Genomic DNA, 23,628 nt, shown 5'->3' with positions numbered 1-23,628 from the left:
TCCTTCGTTCCTTCATTTCCTTTCTTTTTCCATTATTGGCGACACTTAGAAATACGTGTGGAGCTACCCAAGGGATAAAGAAGTGTTAAAAAAATGATAGCTCAGCTAGATTTATCAGGTTAGTTCAGCTGAGAAATCTGTTTACAGTTATCACAGACCCTGACTGGTGAAGTGCCTGAGGAGGCAAACCTCCTGCCCATGAGAAGAATGAAGCAGCACCAAGCTCACTGTGGGCTTCCCTTAAAGACAAAAGCTTGTAGAAATAGGCCCAAGACATACACTCCCATATATACATACACATATCTGTGTATCTGTAGATACATGTAAATATCTGTATGTAAATATGCATACATATATCCTCACACTCTAGAGGTACCATAACCTAGAGTCACACAAACACAAACATATTTCAGCTTTTCCTTTTCAAATCTGTGGCTAAGTGTGATGATGGAACTTTAAGAAGGTTTCAAAAGCCTACAGGCACTTCCAATGAAAAGGCTTTTCACATCACCTTTGTACTCAATGTACAGTATTAAAAAAAATCATTTTAATAGCTGACTCCTTATAAATGAGTAATGTATTGCAAGTAAGTGCTCTCCTGTTTCTAGGAACATCTAGTTGGGTAATACTCTCATTTGTGATTCATATGCGTGTTCCTTTATAATTACAGTGAAATAACAGTTTCTGGGGAAGTGTTTTTTAAAAGTATGTCGGGAGGAGATCAAAGTATAATAAAGCTTACATGGAAGCAAAAATTGTGCATGAGTAACAGCACCAGTTTAACAATGGACTAAATAAACACATGTAGTTCTAAACAGGATGGACGGAGTTTTTCATCAGAGCAATTAATCACAGAAGGGTACATTCAAATGAACAGGCTGAGCTCACACGTATCACCACAACCATTTGCTTAAAAAATATATACATATACATGCCTGGGTTCCTGTTGACAGGGAGACTCTCACTACAAGATATCAACACAGATCTTTACACATCGTCCTATAAATAGAGTAAATACACATGCAAAAGCAGCCTCAGCAAACAGCAATGAGTAAACCAGGCAGTCTTTATTTTGGTGAGCAGAGACACAGCCAGAGCAGCTGGAATGACCTCAAGTTCATATGTCGGTGTTACCAAGAAGCAGAAAATAACTACAAAATGTGCCAGATATGGCACATCAGGATCCAGTCACCTGTTGTTTCACTTTAGTGAGGGTGGACAGTGAGGCAGTGGCTAGGAATGGCATTTTGCTTGACTGAAATAAAAGAAAATGTTCTCTGTAAGCACGTGGTAAGCAGAGGGCTTAACAACTATAACAGCAGCTCACCCACAAGTTCAAGCAAAATTACTCATAGCAACTGCATCACTTCTACTACTGCCCAGGCCACCCTGGTGGGAACTCCAAATCTCATCTCTCAGAGCTAAAAATTACAAAACAAATGGGTTTCCAGCTTAGCCATCTGCATTTGGAACCAAACTGTTCAGCTGTAGGGCTTCAGCATTTATCTCAGTAAAAGTAAATTGCAAGTGCACTGATCAGCCAACGAGCAGCAGTCTTTGTGGCTTTACTTGGTCATCCAGCCTGATCACAGAACACACACACTAGCTTAGTGCTTCCTAATATCAAATAAAAATAAAAACTGAAGAGGACAGCATAAGCAATTGAGGCAACGAGAACAGAACAAATCGTGCCAAAAGTAAAGGTTTTTTTTTTTCCAGAAAATTATACAGCTAGAACAAAAATTATAGATTTGTTCAGAATAAAAGAAATGCAGCAAATAACATACTTTACGTACACAAGGTTTATTTTTGAGTAATTGTACTGAAATGCACTGCTTTGAAGGCAATATCCAAATATCAGAATGCTCCTTTAATCCAGAGTTATATGGATCTTATATTGCCAAAATAAACTAGATAAAACAGCAAAATCTTTACAGCTCAAATTGCTCTGAGATTTCTGTATAGCCTCTTTGCAGGAACACTAAAATACAATGTAATGTAAGAAACGAAAAGGATCAACAAGGAGATTCTGACTGAATGTCTTTCTTTATTCCCAGGTGAGCAGAAAGCTTCATAATTTGTGTCCAAATATTTCAAAAGCATCACTGTGAGGGAGTGACAGGTATTAAAGACATCCCTACCTTCCTCAATATCAGATTGAAGGAAGAAAACTTTTTTTCCTTTTTCCCTACTATGGTATTTATTTTCATTTCCCTCTACAGCAATCTAATCTTCTATGGGATGTAATGGCACTTCAAAACTTCAAGTGTGAAGGTCATGAACTGAATTAACTCAAAAGCTAAAAAATAATTTTAAAAATCTAGTATCAATATTAATAAAGCTGTTTAAAAGGACATAATCGTTACGAAGTCTGTCTAATTGTTTTTGTGCATGAAGCGCTTCAGAGAAGTGGAAAACGTGAAAGACTTTTCTCTAATGCTGATTGCAGTAAAATTTGAAGTGTCTTGGATGCTTTGCAAGGCTTTGCCTGCAGAACCAGCTCCCACAGAAGGAAACACTATTCTGTCACTGGGAGAGATACACAGGTGAGACTCCCCAGCTACATCTCTGCTGTGGATGCCAGGAGCCCTGCCAGGTCCCTGTGTGTGTGTGAGCTGCCTGACACTGTGCCAAGGGCAGACCCAACTGGGGGACCCTTGGGCTGCACTGGGGAAAAATCCAGAGACAGGATGCAAAAAGAGAAGCACAGTGCTTTCAACACAGTGCTTCTTGGGCCAGACAGCAGAGGGGCCAGACTTGTTGGCAGGACTGCAAAAAGTACCTGCCCTGCTGGTTACACCCCACATGGGAGATGGGGGTCTGTTCTCACCACGGCTGTGGGATCACAGGTAAAGGGTGGAATGTTTCTGTATTTCTGTCTGGCTTCTCGGATGTCTGCTCTCAGCCATCCCAAATGCAGCCAGTGAGATCCCTCTCTTGCTGTGTCTGCATGCTGTGGGACTCTGGTGCTGCCTGAGCTTTCCTCTTCTGCTGTTAGACAGTAAAAACAGCAAAGGTTTTCTGCTGAGACAACAGTCAATACAAAGCACTACCAGAAAACCCCCAAGCAAAAGCCATCCCCCACAACAAAAGAGAATTAGGGTACACAAAGTAAGCCTACACTGTTGACAGCATCGTGTGAATAACTTAATAGCCCTTTTCTACCTCTATCCTCATGTGTAGTAATATCAAAAGGTTTTAAGAAGCGCTCCAAATGCCCGAGCCTGACCCTAGGAGGCTAAAAATCTTAAGAGAAACTGTACATGGAATTTCTTTTCTTTCATAAGCTTTGGAAACACATCACTTGAAATCCCCACAGCTCTTCCATCAAACAATATGGAAGGAAATAAATGTAGCAAAGAGCAAAGGTATTATGGGACAGATTCTTCTCTGCTTTCAATGTTCTGTAGAGCCACTCTCATCTGTGCCATGAGTTCAAAACCTGAACAGAAACCCTGTCACTCTCTGACAAAAGGCACTGCATTCTGTGTCAAAAAGCATCCATTCACATTTTCAACAGTATTTTTTCCTCTCCCAGAAGAAAGTTTTCAAACATATATTTCTCAAAGCCACTGGCAGTACCCAGGTTCTCCCCATGAAGACAGTTAACACCACACCCTACCCGTAGAAATGACGCTCCTCCGATCTCTTGCTCTGTTCCCTGCTTCTTCTGCCTCAGAGTGCTCAGATCAGATCCTGCCCCAGAGAAAAAGCAGAGTCAAAGGCTTGGGATATTCAAAGCTGAGTCCTGGAGTCAGTCTGCAGGAGGATCAAGGAGTACTGGGCTGAAGCAGCATGGAAAGGAGACATATCAATGTGCACTATTGCTCAACCATCGAGCACAGGTAATAGAGAGCATCTTAATTTGAAGATGCTGGTCACCATCTGGTCATAAAGTAAGGAGACAGCAAGTAAATTAAAGCAAGTTCATGCATACCAGGATATTTTACTTAGTCATCTCTACTCACACTGCCGTGTCTTTCCCAGTGTAGCTGTTCAATGCAATTTGTGTTAGCTTTATTTCTCCTTCGCTTCCATTACAACCCCATTTCATCTTTCCAACAGGGTACACCACCCATGTACCCACAAAACCTTCCAATTCAAAACACTTCTAACGTGAAAGAAAGTTAAGAAGTGTAAAAGAGGGCAGCTGAAACCTATGGAGTTGTGCCACTCCTAACAGCAGGTAAAGATTGGGTAAAATAGGGATGAGTATGTTAAACAAGACTGAATTAAAGTGTTAAAAAAGTCAGTATTGGCCCTCTCATGAGTGTTTGTGAATCCCAGGATAGTAGCAAAATGAGGCCAGTCTGAACTTTAAAAGAATGCTTTCCTAACATGGTAAATTGTTTTTAATATACATAACAGCTTTAAACACCTGAAGTGCTCTGCTTCTAATTATTTTTGCTGCGTATTAAATATTTGAGGAAAATACATATCTTTAATTATTTCATTACCAGATGGCTCCTACCAGCCATTATTCACCTACTATAGCAGTGACTAATGCTTCTGACAACACAAAATTACCAACAACACCTTGTGGAGGAATGTGACCCAAGCGGCCTAGAAAGGACTAGCTGCAGGTGTTTATTTTCAGAGAAAGATGTTTTGTTCATCCAGATACAAGACAACAAAGATGAAACACCCCATGCCAACCACTCCTGAGGAGGAGGGGTACACCAACAAGCCCAGTTGGCTGCCTACCCTCCAGACACCAACATGTCCCACAGCTGAGTCTCTTTGCTCATGGGACAGGTGTGGAAAAGCAAGAGCACCCATGCTTTCTCTCCAGTGGTATTTTAGGTTCTGTGGGCTCTGCAGCCATGGCCCCAAGCAGGGTGCCTGAGGCCCTAAGGGATGGCAGGGACTTTGCATTGAGGAAGATGGAGATGAAGGCAATGTGATCGCCCATAAAAGGTTCCCCTGCACATCTGCAGCCCAGGCACAGCCCTCTTCCTCTCACCTCTGAATACAAGCCTCATTTTTTGCTCCTTCTTTCAGTCAAAGCACTTTCTGCCAAATTGATTACATTAATAACATTATAGCTTGGACAGGAACTTACATGTCTTAGTATTAAGTGTGTGAAATAACATTACTCTCCTTTCCAAACCCTCCTGAGGTGGTTAGGAAAGTCAGTCTTCTCTCGCGCAGTTGCATTATAAAATTGCTGAACAAACCTATTCTGCTGTAACAGGAAGGGACACATTTTCTTCCCTGCAGTAAGTAGGTCAATGAAAACATGATGTTGTGAGGATGACACTGTTTTTCTCCGTCCTCTTCCTCCTAATGGCAGTTTCAAATCATTCCTCTTTAATTACGTTTCCAGTGTTCGCTATAATAACATTGTAAGGTTATTAACAAATGATGTATTAGTGGTCTTAAAGTCTGGGGTTTGTACTTCTTTATGGGCTATTTCTGGCATATATGCACACAATTCCTACAGAGGGCACCTCATTGCATTTAAAAAAAAGCCTGCAAAGATACCTGGATGTGGAAATGCAACAATACATTATGAGGCACAACATTTCAACCCTCAGCTCTGAGATCTACATCGAGCTTTTACACCAATGTGATCTCTTTTTGAGAATGAAATTTTTACTGTCTTCTAATCTAAATCTCAAGTAGCTACACTGTGAATAGTCAATTTGTTCTGAATTAATACTGGCATAAACAAAGAGTATTTTTCAGTAAAACTGTTCTAATTCATAGCACCTGGAGACTTCTCTGCAAGCATTTCATCAGGAGGGATTAACCAGTGGCTGGAGAAACATCTTACTTGCAGTGATAGCTGTTTGTACAATAAATGCAAATTAAAGGCCACCGGCAATTAAAAATACTTTTTGGGGGAGAACCCTCAACAAAAACAGAAAAAGGAAAAAAGACTACATTACATGAAGAGAATATAGAATGCCTAAAGTCTTATCAAATTAAATTTTAAAAACCAAAATTGGCGCTTCTTTTTTGCTACCTCTATTTTAGAACAGATGGTGTAAATTAGCTTTGTTGACATTATCTGTAAAAAAGGAAAAAGTAATTAATTCACCTCACATAATGCCTGTTGTAAACTTTCACTCACCCACACAAGCACTCCAAAGGCTCCCTTGTGCAACCAAATGTTTGCCATAGCAAAGGTTACACGCTCTTACAACCCACTCCTTATGTCCTCATCCTGAAAACAGGCCTGCCTAGGACAGTAAAGCTAAGCACATACAAGTGGACACCAATCTGTCCTCAGCATGAAATTTTTTACCCTACAGAACCCCATGACTTCAAAGGGGACTCAGATTTCATCCTAAGAATCCAATTACGCGTTTCAAATTTAGGATCGACTGTCAAGTGCCAGCTGACAGAGTGATGTCCCCAAGTATTTCAGGACAACGATATCTGAGCTGAAATGCAAAGCCAGCTGTTCATGCCTTAACCACTTACCTAAGGAATATTTCAAAATGAGGAAATTATATGATGATTAAGTGCCTCTGCACCACAGAAATTGCATCCCACTTTGCAGAATTTAGAAAGCATGTCTTTCGTTGTAAAAATAATTCCGTGTCATCGCCAGTGCCACTAAATCATAAGGATGGTAGAAAAGATCCGTAACCCACCTCCCACTATGAGATAAAGTCAGATCCACTTCACTCATGTTTATTAAAATTATTTAACACCCCCAGAGGTGGCAGACTCCACAACATCCACTGGCAATGTATTTCAGAATTAGCATTTTCCTATGATCCTCTCCTTTCTTGATTTAGTTTAGACACATTTCTCCTTGTCTATGGCCACAGACAAGAGATTTCTGGTCTGCCCTTTGCAACAGACTGTTCTATGCTGTGTTCTGTGTTTGACAAACTGCCTGTCTCCCAACTGCTCCCCAGCAGGATGCTCTTACTTGGGCACTGAAAACAAACGTTGCAGGTTTTCTTTCTAGGGCATGTCCTCTGCAGTCATTTTTACTGCCCACCCCTTTAATTCCAAAGTAGCCAGCATCTTCTTGAAGTGCAGTGCTCCAAACTGAAAGGAACTGAACTCCAGCTGAGCATTCCACCAACATGGAGATTGTTCCCTTCAGGCTGTACTCCTGTATGCATCCCAATATATCGTGCTTTTCTTTTTTATTCCTTCCTATCACATAACAGCTCAACATTGCCAACCCATGTTCATCTGGAGACCCCCATCCTTTCCTGAGGAGCTGCTATCTCACCAGTTGTTTTGTTCCTCATCCTGTGCTGGTATCAAAGCCCTACCAGCACACAGCTCAGTGAACCCTCTGGAGCTACACACCACCACTGCTGGCCTTCATTTACCTGGTGAGCCACGTGTGCCCTTGTGATGCCACCTCATGGAAGGAAGCAAGTTGTGTGTAGTTCTTAATTAGCACATAGTAAAAAATACTGCAAATCCAGCAAGGACCAGGCCAATCTTTGTGGAAACTTCTCCTCTTTTTATTTGCCTGCTCTATCTGCCAGGGGCAGGGTGGAAAAACAATTAGGACTACTTCTTCCAAGGCTGAGATATCAGATTTTATTTCCTTGCTCTATATTGAGTCTCTCATTATAAGTAGTCATGCCTGGTGCAAGACCAGGCAGTCGTCTACAATGTGTACAACAGAAAAAGGATAGAACTAATGACCTGTGAAATAGGTATAGCCAGACCTGGCTGGTCTGAAGTTGATTTCTAGCAAAGCTTGGTTTCTTCTGAATGTAATACAGTGAATGACTTACTTAATACTTTACATGCACTGTGACAAAATTTGAGGCTTTACACAGAAGGATTTTATATCAGCTTCAGGATAAAGTGAGTGGCCTGAAAAATTATCAGCCTTTCTATGTACTCTCTGTATTTTTCATAGACTATACACTATTTCAGTGTGTGGGGATATTAAGCAGTGTAACAGCAAAGATGAGGGGCATTTAGTCCAAGTTACCACTAAGATGTGAGTATCTGCTCGTGACTCCCAGCTTACATCCATTCACATCAGAGAAAATGCACTGTTCTGCAGAGTTCACCTAAGCCTGAAAAATACTTTTCTTTTTTTTTTTTAAAAAAAGGGGCTTTATACTTTAGTACTTTCAATTCTATTTAGGAACACATCACCAGATGTATTGCAGATGTAGAACTTCCATTTGCTTGAATTTTTTTCAACCACCAGATAACTAATTCAGCTGTCTTCTTTCTGGGATTGTACTTATTATCTTCTAGACCCACATAATTGCTTCTTATGATCATCATTTTAGCAAGTGTCCACTTACTACTTATACCCACTTCCTACTATAAAACTTTTTTCAGTTGCTCTTCTAATTTTTATGCTTGACCTGAATTTTTACATACCAGATATCAGAGCCAAGCTGGATGCATTATTTACATATTTTCAACATTTTTCAAAGGTTAAACTTACTGAAAAGAAATAGTTTTTTGCACTAAAAAAAAACCAAAAAAACAAACAAACAAAAAATTACAAATACTTTGCTGGGAAGCATTAATTCCTCCATGCTTTCACACAAAAATGTTAAGTCTGGCAGACAGGTACAACTGTTGTCCTTCTGTCACCATCAGCAAACAACTCATTAGCAAAAGGCATATTTCATCCCCCTCCAGGGATGGTTCACAGGGACCTGTAGAGCTTATGACTGGAAGTGATTGCTCTAGCAGCTCAAGCTGAACCTTGCTGATTAATTCTGTTTTGAAGGGACATGGGTCTATGGGAGGCATGTTCAGAGGGCTTCTTGCAAGCCACACACAGCTGCTTGTATTTGACAGTGTCCTCCAGAAATTGCCTCCCTTATTAAGGAGATGGAGCAAGGACTTCCACTGAATTACCACTTCTGGATGTGCAGCCAGCATGCCCTGGTTGCTGCTATTACTTTTTCAAGTATTTTGGGTCAGCCAAAAATTCATCCAATTCTATGGCTGAGATTAGAGAGAAGATGACTTATGAGGTTGGGATGAAGAGCATTACCAATGGCCTCACAGGTGGCAGAGAGAAGTGGGAAGCCAGAATGCAGAATAGATTGTAGGGGAAGTAACGTTTTACTTGGAATTTTCAGAAGTGTTTGTTTTTTTAAAAAAAAGAAAAATATGACCTGTTTACAAAATAGCCATAGCTTGACTCTAAGGTCCATTAAGCTCTCCTTGCATTCCTGTACCAGAATAATATAATTTAAACCTATATTAAACTTATGTGATTTATTTTCCCTATTAAGACATGTAAATTGATCAAACTTTTAAGGACAAAAATAAAAATATAAAACACTTTGTATTTTGTTTGATCTGTTTGGAAATAGATTTTGTTTGCGTATATTCAAAGGAAAGTGAAATATTTGTAACTGTCAGAGCAATTAAAATTACATACCAAATACCAAGATAAAATTCAGATCTATGATGTGCCTTTTTTTCCTGTGTTCCAGTCTGCATAAGACTGGTCAGGTCTCAAGTGGATGAGGGAGCTTCCAATTATACAAATTAGTTATGTCTCCATGTTAAAAGAGTGACAAGGGTTCACAATTATCAACTCCAAAGTCAGAAAATGTTTAAATCAACATGTTGCCTTTGTAATCTCATGATTTTTTTAGATGTAATGTTAAGTCATTCTGAAGTGAATTTATGGGAAAAAGAATAATTATCTAAATGAAGGGAATGGATCATATTGCCATAACATACAAGTGATACAGTACTTTTCTTGATCCAATATAAAAGAATTGTATATAAAAAAATCAAGGCACTGGGGGGACACAGGGACACCGAAACACATGGTAGCCAAACTCTCATTACTTTATAAATCTGGAAAGAATCAAAAGCATTTTCTGATCTTGATCCAAGGACAATGCCACATTAAGAATAAACATGGACTGAAAAGGTAGTAATTACTAGAAAGCATATACTCTCATTAAGCTGTATATTTAAAAGACATAGCACGAAAGGGTAAGATTACTATTTCTATCTGCAGCTGTTATTCAGCAATGTGTACTCAAGGACAGATTCACCCCAACCATGTTCTTCTGGGCTTTGCCTGTGTGCCTGTACATACTTTCATTGTGTTTAAAAGAACTAGTCTCTAGTTGTTAATAAATTGTTTTTAAAACCTACTTGCTCACAGGTTTCACTGATATCAAACATGCTTACAAACTTAGAGGGAGGTATTTTATACCAGAGTAGTTTTATCCTTACAAGAGATGTAAAAGAAAACAAGAATGCAGCACTTCGACAGCACTTTTCAACCCTTGATCCAGGAGCACTTCACAGAACTGGGCAAGTATTACTGTCACCACACTCAGAAAAAGGATATGCTAAGCCCCTGTACAACTTGTCAAAGATCACAGGCACAGAAGCCAACCTGTTCTCCCCACTGCCCCAAGGAAGGCTTTGTTCAAACAGCTACCACCAACAAAGAAATTAATAAATAAAGACAAGTGACTCCCATTGCTTCCCTGTGTCTTCTTTATTACTTGGAGCCTACACCTCAGTTCAGGTTTTAAGAGAATGAAATGAAGCAAAATCAGAATCAAATGAAGCAAAAGGTTATCCAATTGGTTCAGATGCAGGAAAGGTGAACTAAAACTTGGCTTCCTGTAATACCCCCCCCTGGCAGGGGGGATGGTTAGGTATTAGGCATTCTCTCGACTACCACAGCTGCAATTAGATGCATTTTTAAACATCCTGTTAGTGGGAAGTATCACTGTGTTTCCAGGTAAAGTCACTTCATACAGTAATTATTAGCTCAGGAAATATTTTGTTCCTTCATTCAGCAGAAGCCGGAATCAATAGTAAGTGCAGGAGGTCCAACACCACCCAGACTGGCAGCTTCCCTGGATTCCCACTCATGGACTCAGAAGTGGGAATACAGCTGTATAGGACATCATAATTTCATTAGCTCTGTTTGTGAGTGCTTTGGGGGCTTATTTTTTATGGAATTACAGAACTAGAGAATTGAAGCTTTCTACAGCATGGTGCATTGTGCAAGCCATTGCCTGTCATACTTTGCCAAAGCGTATCAGCTGTCATTGCTGGGAACAGATTCATTAGGACCCAGAGGAAAATTTTATTACTGCAAGCTGCTTCTGGGTACTTCTGAGCTGAGAAACATGAGAGCATATTTTCAGACAATGTTGGGGAAAAGACCTTTAAACTCTTTACCAAATGGTTCCTGATGACACATACATAAATTGTACATTTGGTAGAATACTTACTGTAAAAAGCTTGAAGATGAGGCTAAAACCAAAGATGTTAAAAGGAAAATAAAGTTTAGGACAGAAAGAAAGAAAGGAAATAAATGTGAACCCCTTACAATAAATGTAAAGTTTAGTAAGGAAGCATTTTACACCTATCCCTGTCACTGGTTTTATCAGGGTTCAGAAAGAAAGCGTAGGATTTATTAAAAGAAAAAAAAGTTCCAAACCCATTTCCAATTCAAAAGCATGATTTTTATTTTTGTTTTAACTATTGCTACAGAGTCACTTATAACAGCAACAGAAAGGGAGGGACTGTGACCTCCCTGCTCCAGGAGCAGATGTGTTACTAGCCATGACGAAGCAGGGCTTGTCCCTAAGTGACACCAAGCAGTCAGCTCCTCAGCCCAGGGAAGCATGGCACATGGTAGTGATGAACACCATACCAGCACCAGAGTAGCACCTCAATCACTCACACAGTACCCAAAACCAGAAAGCACCAGTGCTTCAGCTGTAGGCCTGTGCTCCCCTCATCAATGGTCTGTCCCCTGCCTGATCTCCCTGAAGACAAGGACATCCACAATGTCTCCTCTCCGCAGTAGCAAGACACAAGGGCTGGAGGTAGACACCCATTTACCCTCCCATCACCTCTGTCCAGCAGCACTTCTCCATCCCCCTCTTGTGTGGGGTTAGTGGGGGTCCTGGGAAATGGGAGGGAGGGTGGGAAGGTAAGGCTGCAGTAAGGCAAGCTGTCCGAGAGATCAAGGAGAAGAAGGTGTCACCCTTTTCACAAAAGCCTTTAAGAAAAGAGTATGTGCCTCTCTATCTTTCCTCCCTCCCTGCTTCCAGACAAATCTCAGTCACCTGCGAAGCAAAGGGACTAGTGGGGGGAGAGGGAGATGGGGAGAGAAGGAGAGAGACCAGAGGAAAAAAGAGAGACAGGGAGAGGTCCCTGCCCCTATGTCCTGATAAAGCTACTACACCCTTAATCAAAAGCCTCAGCACTGTGGCACTGCTGTGCAGGACCACCAGCACTAAACACATGCGGTACCACATCAGAAAACATGCCAACATTATCATAGAACCATATAGAATCGTAGACTGCTGTGGGTTGGAAGAGACCTTAAAGATCATCTATTTCCAAACCCACTGTCACTGGCAGGGACACCTCCCACTATCCAAGTTGCTCTGAGCCCCATCCCACCTGGCCTTGAACACTTCCAGGGATGAGGCTGGCACAGCTTCTCTGGGCAAGTTGTGCCAGTGTCTCACCACCCTCACAGGAAATAATTTCTTCCTAATTTCTAACCTAAATCTACCCTCTTCCAGTTTAGAGCCATTTAGCTCTTGTCCTATCAGTACAGGCCCTTGCAAAAAATCTCTCCCCAGCTTTCCTGCAGACCCCCTTCAGGCACTGGAAGGCCACTATGAAGCCTCCTCAGAGCCTTCTCTTCTCTAGGCTGAACAACTTCAACTTTCTCAGCCTGTTATATTCTTATAATAACATGTAAACTATACCAAATACAGCAAGATTTTCCAAGGGAAAATATCTGTTTACTGAATATTTGCCATTTACTGCTAGGAGAATTGGAAGATGTTAAAACAGTTGGATTAGATACACCAGAATACATTTTTTAAAGTCAATCAAACACCACACTGTAGTTTCTTACTCTGTTTCTGGGTAAGATGCCCTCCAGAAACAAGTTTTTTCAGGCAGCTTCACTTCCCAGAATACAAAGCAGGTTTCCTTCTGACGAAGCTCTCCAGCGCCTCTTGGACATTTAATTATGGGAGAAGGGTCTCAGATAATGAAATGGGAACACCGTGCTCCTGAACTATAACTTCTGAAAAGCAATACACTGCGGTAGGGAAATGCAATTTAATTTTGAACTGACTCAGGAATTTCCCATGGAACATTAATTCTATTTTCTGCTCACCTCTGAATGTCAGTCTATTTTTCTCTTTCAGTTTAGGAAGCTTCTAAGAGGTGCAGCTAACTTCTACTTCCCCATCTGAGGAATCCTCCTTCCTCCCACCTTTTGCCATAGCCCTCAGGGGGGTTCTCCTCAGCTGAAGACAGAAGCATATGGTGCCATGCTTTATCAGAGGCAATGCCTTGCCTGATGAACTGGTATCTAGATACCTAGCACAGAAAAGTAATAAAGTTATTTCCAACCTCTCCAGGTTTGCAGGGGCTCTGAGAGCTCACATGACTTGCCTGAAGCTGCACAGGATGCTGTGCAAGAACCAGAAACTATCCACAGCTTTATTAAGCCCCATTGCAGGTTTTTATTTATTTTGACACGTTTTGTCTCAAAGTTCTTCCACTTCAACACAAAAAACAAATATTACAGTGGTACCTTAATGTAAGTAACTGTTGGCCTGGAAATTTAGCATGGGACTGAGGTGTTAACAGAATAGCCAGACAGTACAAGAGAACTGGCTTGAATGTCATTTCTCACCCCTGCACAGCTGTTTTTTACCAGATTTACATTAAACGTTATATATTTCCTTTTTCTTCATCCCCTATGTTTAACCACGCAGAGAACATTTCACAGCAGATTTGTTTACCTAAATATACACAGATGTTTTGCAAAATTTGGGCAGGCTGATCAATAGGGATGAAGTTGATCAAATGGAAGAATGATAACAAAAACCTACCAGATGCATCATTTCCTTCCAACAGAGGAAATATTTCTATTTTAGTTCACCTAGTTCCACATATTTTACAAGGCACAGACTGACATTTTGTGACTCTCTTCGTCACTGATATCTGTAACCAAAAATGTCAGGCGTTTCAGTCATCCATGGACAGCACCAACTTCCTATGGTTATTATGGGCAGTACTAATATGTCAGGAATTCTGAGTATGTTTGGGTGAACTGCTACCAAACCCAAAGTTAGGAGCTCCTCTACTACGAGCATAAAATAGACATGCCCAAAATAAATAGTAAAAATTATGCTAGCATTTAGGTGGTTCTCATTTACAACACAGATTCAGACAAAACTCTGAGAATACAAAGTTTTTGCTATATAAGAAACATTACATCTAACTTTACACTCAGTTTCTGATATTTCAAAATCCTTTTGGTCATGGGAACACCACAAGCTCACTAGAAATAATGGAGAGTGAGTCTGAATTGATCGATGAAGGAAAGCATCTGCTATATACTGAATTTACCCCTGGTAAGTTGTATAAAGAAGATAGTCTACATCTTCTTTTAGACTCATAAACTTACTATTTAGAAGTGAGGACTATCAGGGAAATGACCACAGTTTTTAATTACTGCCAGAAGGACTTTGTTCAAGGAAAACAAAAGAGCCAAATGTTAAAAAAAAACCCAAACAAACCACCAAGTAAAAACACCATTTTAAACAAACAAGCAGAAAGGTTTAATTTAATTAACCCTGTGTTGTGATCAAATCCAGGCATGAGGAAGCAGCAGGTAAGTGAAACCGTGGGTGAAAACGCATGCAGAAACATTGAATACATCCTGACTGGGAAAACAACGCGTTTTTGCAATTTTGAAATAATGAGCAGCATTTCAAACAGTTTACCCCACTAATGAAGACCACAGGTATGTACCAAAATTCAGCTGACGGGAAAACAGCAATCAAAACTGTAATGCTGAGATTATTAGAGCCCCCTACGTACACCAAAACCACTAACCTTGTGAGTTTAAAACTTCACTGAGGAATGAAGTTCTAATAATCCATACGGGGAAAACAGGAGGGAATAAATCGCACTGGGAAAGCGCTACTTGAGTATCTACTTCATCCTACAGGAACTGCCGAGCGCTCTTGAAAGCAGAAGCAAAGCCCAGAGGAGGAACCACCCCAGCAAATGTATGCAGGGGCAAGCTTCCTACTTACCCTATGGTATGCACCATGATCTCTTTTGCCACCTTAGTAATTCCAAAGAATCCAGAATGACGTTATTTTTAAGAGAATATTAGAGTCGTTATAGGAGGCAGAGGCAAACTGAGAAGCAGAGCTTTGCAAGCAGCCGGGCAGAGAGGGATAGATTTAAACCCTGGCTCAAGATGCCAGGGTTTATTCTGCGTCTATCTTTAACTTGTAAATGATTTGGTTTCACATTCCTCTGAAGTCCCGCTGGCAGATGCCTTTGCGGAGCTTTACCAATGGCAGGCACCCGGGCCCCCTCCTCTCCCTCCCTCCTTCTCCCCCCCCTGAGCTTGACACTCCACCCCCATCTCCCCCAACCCCACCTCTCCGCCACACACACACACACACACACACACACACACACACACACACACACACACACACACACACACACACACACACACACACACAGACACACACACACAGAGGGGCTGGCAAGCAGGATTTCACCACAAATACACACACACAGAGGGGTTGGCAAGGAGGATTTCACCGACTTCCAAGCTCGGCTGCCCGCAGAAGGGACGCCGCCAGCGCCCACCCTCCCTCCTGCCGCAACGCCGGGCCCGCCGCCGGGAACCAGCGGATACAGACGCCTTCCCCGGAGCACCCCGACGGCTTCCCCAGAGCCCCCACACTCCCCGATGGCTTCCCCAGACCCCCTCCCTACTCCCTGAGGGCTTCCCCAGACCCCCCCCTACTCCCTGAGGGCTTCCTTAGAGCCCCCTGCTCCCCGGGAGGCCCCCAGCTCCTCGCCGGCAGCCCCGTCCCGCTGGCGTTGTGTGCGGAGGTTTCTGAAATGACTGCTTGTGCCCGGCCAGGCACTCAGTCTCTGGGTTTGAATCCTGGAATCAGCGCTGGAATTGCAGCCAGGAAAAGGATTGCCAGGGTTTTTTTCTGCAGGGGAGCTCAAACACGACCAGCTTGAGGGGTTGGGGGGGGTGAAAGATTTCACTCTGTTGTATGGAGCTTCTACGGGGGCTCATGATTTAGGTGACCATGGCACTTCTGCCTGTGCAGAGAGCTTTACTGAGGGACAGTGTACTAAAAAATTCCACATAACAAAAAAGTTTAAGCATCAGATCCTAAACACAAAGCTTCTAAACTTCCACTCTTAGTGAATTCGTGGCTTCTTAAATAACAATACCTTGCAAAGTTGTTCGGGAGTAGGACTGTGAAATAACCAGAGTACTGATTAACAGCAGTATTCAAGAAGGTTGAAGTGGGGGAAAAAAAGGTCCTTTCATTCAACACAGAAAGTCAGTATCACCACCAGAGACTTTAAGGCTCATCAGTATGACACAAACCCTTGGGTCAAAGGCCATATTGGCCTTTGAAGCAGCCCAGTTTGAATCCAAAAATGCACATTCAGTTGAATGCTGCTTGCCATTGAGACTGCCTTATCTCAAACAGGGTGGGGATGGAACAAGCCAGGAGACTCTATGTAAAATGTATGTTGAAACTGGAAAATATCAATTATAGTCACACCAGTTCAAACAGAATAACATGATAAATGCCTCTGGTCTATTGTCTCCGTCCAGCCTCCGAGCTGCTGCAGACAAGGGTCTGTACCCAGGGATGCAGCCAAGCAAGCAATGAGCACAAGTTGGGGAGGGGGGCCAAGGTCAAGCTGTGCCCAAGAATCACTTAGCTAAAACCACAGTTCATAAATGCCTTGCCAATGCCCTAAATGATGAGGAATTACACTGTGCAGAGCACGAGTGCTAAAAGGCCGGACTGATTTGGTAGTAAAAGTAATCATGTGTTTACTTCAGGCTAATGAAAGAAAATGCTCAAACTGGGAAAGGGCCAAAGGGGGTAAGAGAATCATGTACCTTGGTGCACATGAAGTAAGCCTGCACTGCATCTACTGCCAGCTGCTCTTCATGATGCTGTTTGATAGCACACACACATATATATAAACATACAGGTATAAACTTCAGTAGAAACAGTAAGTCCATAGGCAGGAAGGTAAGAGCTCCTCTTAACTTGGAATCAGCTTAACCTGCAGAAGTTCCTAGCAAGATAGAAGTATTAAAGAATAAGTGAGTGAACAACTCCTGAGAAGTCAAAAGATTTCTTTTGAATCTCTGTTTTTTTCTATTAGCAAAGCCAAACTTCAATACATTTAATGCCTGCTTTCCAGAGTTCTTTACAAACTCCAGCAAGATAAAAACACTCCACAGACTTCCTGCCAGACAGAGAAGCCACTTCACTTCTTTGCCTCAGTGTCCTAAAACTCTCAGTTGCTGATACAATGGTTCAGGGAATATAACTATTATTCAGGTTTAGGAGATGCACTGAATTGCAGGAAGGCTGCCTGCCACTGTTTTCCAAGAGAGGCACCTCTAACACTTAAAATTCTTCCAGCTTACAAATCTCTAGGAGCACAGAATGCCACTCAGGCACAGTGTCTCCCATTCAAATGGAGCACCTTCATATAATGGAATAAGAGCATCACCCCCAAATCATTGCTTTTGGGGTTTTTTCCACTTGTTTGTAAGGATGTCAGTCTTAAAGGGCAAACAATCACTAGAAGCAGAGACCAAGTGTTAACATTAGGCCTTAAAAAGTGCAGTCCTTCAGATGCTCAGAGAAACAAGAGAGAAAGAACAAAGCAAAGTAATTTTTTTGTGGCTGAGGTTTCCTTTTTTAATTAGGGCAACAAGGAAGGAAGAAAGAAGCTCCCCAAGGAAGAAGGTGTGATTGACAAATGTGGTGATTCAGAATTGAAGTCATGAACAGGAAGGATTAAGACTGAGGTGTTTCTAGGACTCCAGTATACCTCTAGAGAGTGCTTATATGGAGAAAAACAAAGGCAGGGAAATCCACAGAAGCCCATCCACACTTTTATCTGAACATGTGCATTTCCTTTACTAGACAGGGGTTTTGGATCCTCTAAAAGAAGACTTAAAGTGTTTGCTTCCCATGTCTCTTAAGAGGTTATTTATAAACTTAAAAGTATGTGGGGGTGGAGCTTTGGAAAACAGGATGCTAGAAATTACTGGGAAACCTTAGATGTCAACATGGACAGCATGATCCCAATCTCATGAATGGAAGTCAGAAGTCATATGTCCAAAAACTGTATCACCTAAGCCAAAGAAGAAGAGGGTATCCAGTTTCCTCAGATGAAGAGATGTGAAATAATATTAATGTCCAATGTGCATCATACAGTGTACAGCTGGGGTAGATTTACCACAGAGGTGAGATACTACTCTTTCTTTCTCAGCAGGGTCTGTTGCTTAAAACCACCACCACAGGAACCACTGTGGCATTAGATTTGAGATACATGAATACATATCAACAGCAAGTTCCTTTGGAGGAGCAGGAGCTGGAGCCAGAGCTGGCATGGGAGCAGAGAAGGGAACAGCTTGGAGGGGAAAGCAATTTGGTACCAGTGACAAGTGTAAATATGTAACATGTTTGGAGCCATGTGACTTCCTTTCCATTCCCAATTTAGTCTCTTGCCTAAGAGGCATGGTCTGTCCCTTCATGTTTAGCTATTTTTAATGCACACAGAGTTTGGTCTCTGTCTTCCCCTGTCTGTCAGTGTCTTGAATTCATCTGTCTTGGCAGTCCTAAGATTTGGGCTTACTGGAACAAGCAGCATCTTCCACCCTACGGGCTCAGTCCTTCCAGGTCTTACTCAGAGCACTTCATGCTCTCAGGAATGGTCTTGCTAATCTTTGCTGATGATTTCAGCACAGGTTTGTTCGGGCTAATAGCTTTAAGTAGAGGACCACAATTCCATTGACAGGAACTCAGTCCTCCTGCCAGTCTCAGTGGATCCAGCACCCTGACTTTATTCAGTATTACTCAGCCTACACACCTGTTGTCCCTCTAGCCTACCTCCAGCCTTGGCTACTCAGATACTTTTTTAGACCTTAAGTCCTCTCCAACAAGGCCCAACAAGCAAAGTTTGGCCAAGCGTTGACCCATGAGTTGCTTCTTTCCTGCCTATCACTTTTTGATGAAAAAGATGGGGTACACCTATTGAAGCTGACAACGTTGGGGGGGGGCATCTGCTGCCCTGGCATCCTCATGATGCAGCCTCCAACCCAGGGGGGTATGTTTGCTCTGGAAGACAACTCAGGGGAGCAAGATGGGCTTACACAGAGCAAAAGAGCAAAACGCTGCCCTGTCCTGTCCCCCCTCCCCCCCGCCCACCCCATGCTGAGTCTGACTGCCCCAGAGAGATTTATTCCAACACCCTCCTCACTGAGTCTGACCCTCCTGCTGTGTTCAGACACCTCGCTCAATAATGAGAGGAAGCTCAGTCACTAGAAATGCTCAGATGGGCTCACACTGCTATTTGCAAAACTTGCTCAAATTGCTTGAATTCTCAATAATCATTACTAAAGTAAATGGGGAATTTGCTTGGTAGATACTCTGTGAGCAGTTTTGCAACAAGAGGTGATTTTCTGTGCTATTCTTTTTTTTCTTCTGACTTTTCTGGTTTTGTTTCCTACGTTTGTGATTCAAGCTGTGTGGCAGGAAGGGAGAATTTCCATGGTCATACATCTAAGCTTCAGAAACAAATTGTATTTTCAGCCAATCCATTTTACTGCATAAAGAAAGAAATCCATGATTTACTTTTGAATATTTCTTTCCTTTTTCCTATATCTTGTATTTATAGTTTGCTCAAATGTTTTTGACAAACCCATAGTTTAAACCAGTGCTTATGATCATGTAAAAGCACATCACATCTATAAGAGCCAGGATCTAAAGGCCTTGGCTTTATTTTTCTACATGCAAACAAAGGATGAAGATTAATTATGAATGATTAAATAATTTCTGAAAAACGTTGTGCACTTGTCTTTTTCTCAGCAAAATCAACTCATTATTTACCAAACAAACACTTTAAAAATACCTAAGAGGAGAACCAGAACAATTCTGTTTCAATTCATCTTTAATCCAAACATTAAATACAGGAAAAAGACTACTCTTTTTGTTAGATGTTCAAATTGATCAGCAAAATTAAGATCTCTGATATATAATAAAATAAAGATAACTCTAAGAAATTATTTTTGTAGGTAAATGGTTTAATTTTACCACACTGAAAGAAAAAAAAATTAAAAAAATATTAAACAAGAGACAGATAAACCTATTTCCACACAATGCTGAGCACTTGAAAAGTCTTTCCTGGTCTGATGGCACTCAGGGATAAATAAAAGGGCTGTATCATCCATTATGAATTCCCTCCCTGAAAACAGGCTAAACTTGAAAGGTTTGAAGATGCAACTATAGTTCATTAGAGTTGACTGGTATGCAGTCCATCTATAGGTAGACTGTTTTCCTAAGGATTTCTGATCCTGTGTTATTTACTGCTCCCAGTAACAGCAATCCCTGTTTCTTCCAAACTCTCATGATTGCATCTATCCCCCAGGACATGAGTGCTGCCTACCTGTAACTTTCAGCTTCCTTTAATGCACCACACAACCAACCTACACCACCATCTCCACACTAATCCTTTTAATTTCCCCAGGCCTCCACAGCCATCCTCATCAAATACTCCTGCTCCCTTCCACCTGCCCTTTTGTGCCTTCTCTCTACTTTGGGAAAAAGCAGTAAGCAAGTGATGCAGCAGGTTCAGAGCTGTACCTCCTTCTGCCAGCATAGTAGGAGGTCTTTCAAGAGGGGGATTTTGCCTGTCCTGTCGTGTCCTTACTGGGGTCCTATCTTGAATCTCACTTCACATGAGTAAAGGAGATTCAGCAGAGCTGACATTTCTTCCCATATGCTAAATTTTGCTTTGGCCAGAAGTGTCAGACAAACAAATACAGCATGATTGGACAAACAAATATAGCATGATTGTTTTCCCTCAGAAAGCCAAACTCAAAAAGAAAATAAACAAACACCCCAGTGCCAGCTATAAAGATTCATGACACAGCCTTTGCCCCAGAGTTATATTTACTTCATCTCAACAAAACCCCTACTGCTTTGAAGGCTTCATGTCTGCTCTGAGTATGCAAAAAGGTAATGAAGACTGCTAATTAAGAGCATTCAGTGCACCCTGAAAAGAATAACACAAACGTCTGTGAAATTTGTCTTGTCACAACCATCTCCTGAGATTAATGCCCTTACTCCTGAAATTATGAAATTAATTGAATGCTTTTGTTACAGACAGGGCTCTGTCATCCTGTCTCACTCCAGCACCTTGGTTTCATTGCAGCACTACCACTGTGCACTGAAAAAGGTTTCCAGCATGTTATTTAATAAAAATGAAGCATACATTATGTATGTATATGTGCCTGAACAGACAACCCCAGACCTTCTGTAAAAATTTAGCCAAGGTCTTAAGTGTATGTGCTGGCAGACATGCATGTGGATGGAATAACACACACACTTTTTTTTCAGAACTGGAAGCAGATAATCTGTGAAACAGATTCTTTTTTCAGTTGAGCCAGAGATCATAAGGGGAAAGGGGAATGGAGAAAGTAAAGTGACTGACCTTGCTATGAACAGATATACATATATGCCACAGATAGTGGGGACAGGAGAATGTGGGCTGGGATAAGGCAAGAAAGAATGGGAATGCAGTGAATCTTTGCCTTGTGATTGTGTCTAAGGTGAGGTAACTTTAAGGACACCGTGGAGTTTGAATATGTCTGAGAAGAGATGTTGTGAGAAGTCTCAAACTGAATTTCCAGCTCTGATTTTTGGTTCTTTGAAAATTACAGAGTTTGATCAAGGTTTCTCAATAGCTTGCAAAGGTTCAGCAATTGTTACGGATGTAGAGGCCTTGCTGGCTGGTGTAGGCCAGGCCAAATGATGGCACTAATTGAAATGTACTGTTCTTACTGTGTTTTAATTTAAGGTTTTTTTGCTGTTCAAAATGAAACCCAAGGGGAAGTTTAATATGCAAAGGGTAGGCACAATCCCCTTTCATTCATCCCACATACCACCAAAAAACCCTCCTGCTCTAATGCAAAACTCAGTGCGCTCAACCCTCCAGACAAGCACCTTGGGAAAAGGGGGAAATTACTTTTTTTAATTATTATTATTATTATTTAAGAAAAAAATATACAGAGCAAGAATACAGAAGGAGACCTGGAATTCTCAGAAACTGCTAATGAGAGCGTGAGCATTAACATTTAGGCCAACAACACGAATCCCATCAGATCAGTTATGTAAAAGCAGGCAGTGTCTGACTTGCTCTCTCAAATGCATCAGTGCTCTGCAGAGGCTGGGAGGGGGAATCTGTGCACCACAACCTTCTCTTGCCCTCTCCATCCTTGCCCCAAGGCAACCCCTCAGGCTTGGGGGGAGGGGGGAGAGGGGGTGTCTGGGTGCTGCTGGGGTACAGGGACAGAAGGGGAGGTTACATCAGCTGGAGGCTCCGAGCTGGGAGCACGCAGGGTGAGGCAGCCAGGGAGAAGCTTGTCCTACTGCTCCCTCTGCTGTACCCATCCTGTGGAGAAATCCCAAATGCCACGGCGAGAAGCTGGGATAAGGGCTGGCGGCTTTCAGAGAGAGATCTTGCAGGTAACCCAGACCCTGAGACACTTGGGAAAGGGATAAAGCCACGGAGGATGAGGCAGAAACAACCAGCACCACCAGCACCACCAGCACCACCACCACGCTCGGGAGATGGCACCACAGAGACCTTTGGGCATTTATCGTATCAAATCTCTTTTGGGTCGTGCATGCTGGGGTTATGCTTATGATTCCACAACAGTGCAGGAAAATAATGTCCCTGCTTGGGCTCGGTCATCTCGCATTGTAACACAGACTTACAGAGTGATCTCACCTTGCAAGAGAGATGGGCATCAGGATCAGCTGCAGAGAAAGGCCCATGAGGGTGCTCACAAAAGGCTGCTGGCAGCAAAGGGAGAGAAAACACCCGAGAGTCACCTTAGTGCCTCACTGAATTTAAACAACAGGAAGTACAGGCAAAAGAACAAAAAAAAAAAAAAAAAAAAAAAAAAAAAAAAAAAAAAAAAAAAAAGAAGAGGAAAAGAGGAAAAAGAGGAAAAATGTCTTTTGGAAATGGGGCAATTAATCATGTGGGGATCATCAAGCTGATTGCTGTAGAGAACGTTTGGTTTTTTTAAACCTGTAATCACCTGAACACAACTCCAGGCAATAATCCTACCCCATACACTTATTTCTGAGGGCTGAGAGCTCGACAGCATTGGATATCACCAGTGCAGCTGCCATGAAATCATTTATATGAACAGAGGGAAAACTTGTACCCCAAGACAAATACGTATTTTCAAGTGTTCAAAGAGTACAATGTGCTTTTTGCAATCTTTAGAGCAGTATTTCAGTTAGTCCATACTTTCTTTTTAGCATTGATACATGGAAATCCAAACTATAGTAGAAACCAAGTCAAAGGAAGAAATTCCTCTCGAGCACTTTCCCTGAGAAGGTGGACACTCATCAGAAGAGGGAGGAACAATGTGAATAACAACCAGCTTCAGGAAAAGTCGACACTTTCCATACTAAAAGAGGTGATGAAAATCTGAAAGGCTGGAATGCAACATCAGGTCTTTGAAAGACAAGTCAAACACTTTCCTTAAACCTTCTGGAGAATTTCAGGAACTTCACACAACTTCTACTA

The 23,628-nt window shown here is 41.8% G+C and overlaps 1 protein-coding gene across 11 annotated transcripts in view; it reads right to left on the bottom strand.

Annotated features, from left to right (window-relative positions):
* DTNA (dystrobrevin alpha) overlaps positions 1 to 23,628 on the bottom strand; it is a 228,030-nt gene that overhangs the window by 167,577 nt on the left and 36,825 nt on the right. Inside the window, exons 1-4 of one of the 11 annotated variants that reach the window (XM_071737482.1) lie at positions 15,033 to 15,252; positions 13,097 to 13,229; positions 12,830 to 13,018; positions 3,623 to 3,696 (exon numbers count right to left, since the gene is read on the bottom strand). The exons of 2 other annotated variants lie outside the window; for them this stretch is intronic. Coding sequence is in view for 1 of the 9 variants with exons in the window: in XM_071737480.1 (XP_071593581.1) it covers positions 15,033 to 15,049 (17 nt within the window). In the remaining 8 variants the exon portion in view is untranslated. Of the gene's footprint in view, positions 1 to 3,622; positions 3,697 to 12,829; positions 13,019 to 13,096; positions 13,230 to 14,829; positions 14,944 to 15,032; positions 15,253 to 23,628 lie in introns of those variants that run through there. 8 more of the 11 variants (XM_071737486.1, XM_071737483.1, XM_071737487.1 and 5 more) reach the window with 8 other exon arrangements.

This window comes from Heliangelus exortis, chromosome 2 (genome assembly GCF_036169615.1).
Source record: "Heliangelus exortis chromosome 2, bHelExo1.hap1, whole genome shotgun sequence".
Classification (NCBI taxonomy): Eukaryota; Metazoa; Chordata; class Aves; order Apodiformes; family Trochilidae; genus Heliangelus; species Heliangelus exortis.
Note: the sequence above shows the minus strand (reverse complement) of the source record. Positions and strands in the feature narration are given on the sequence as shown.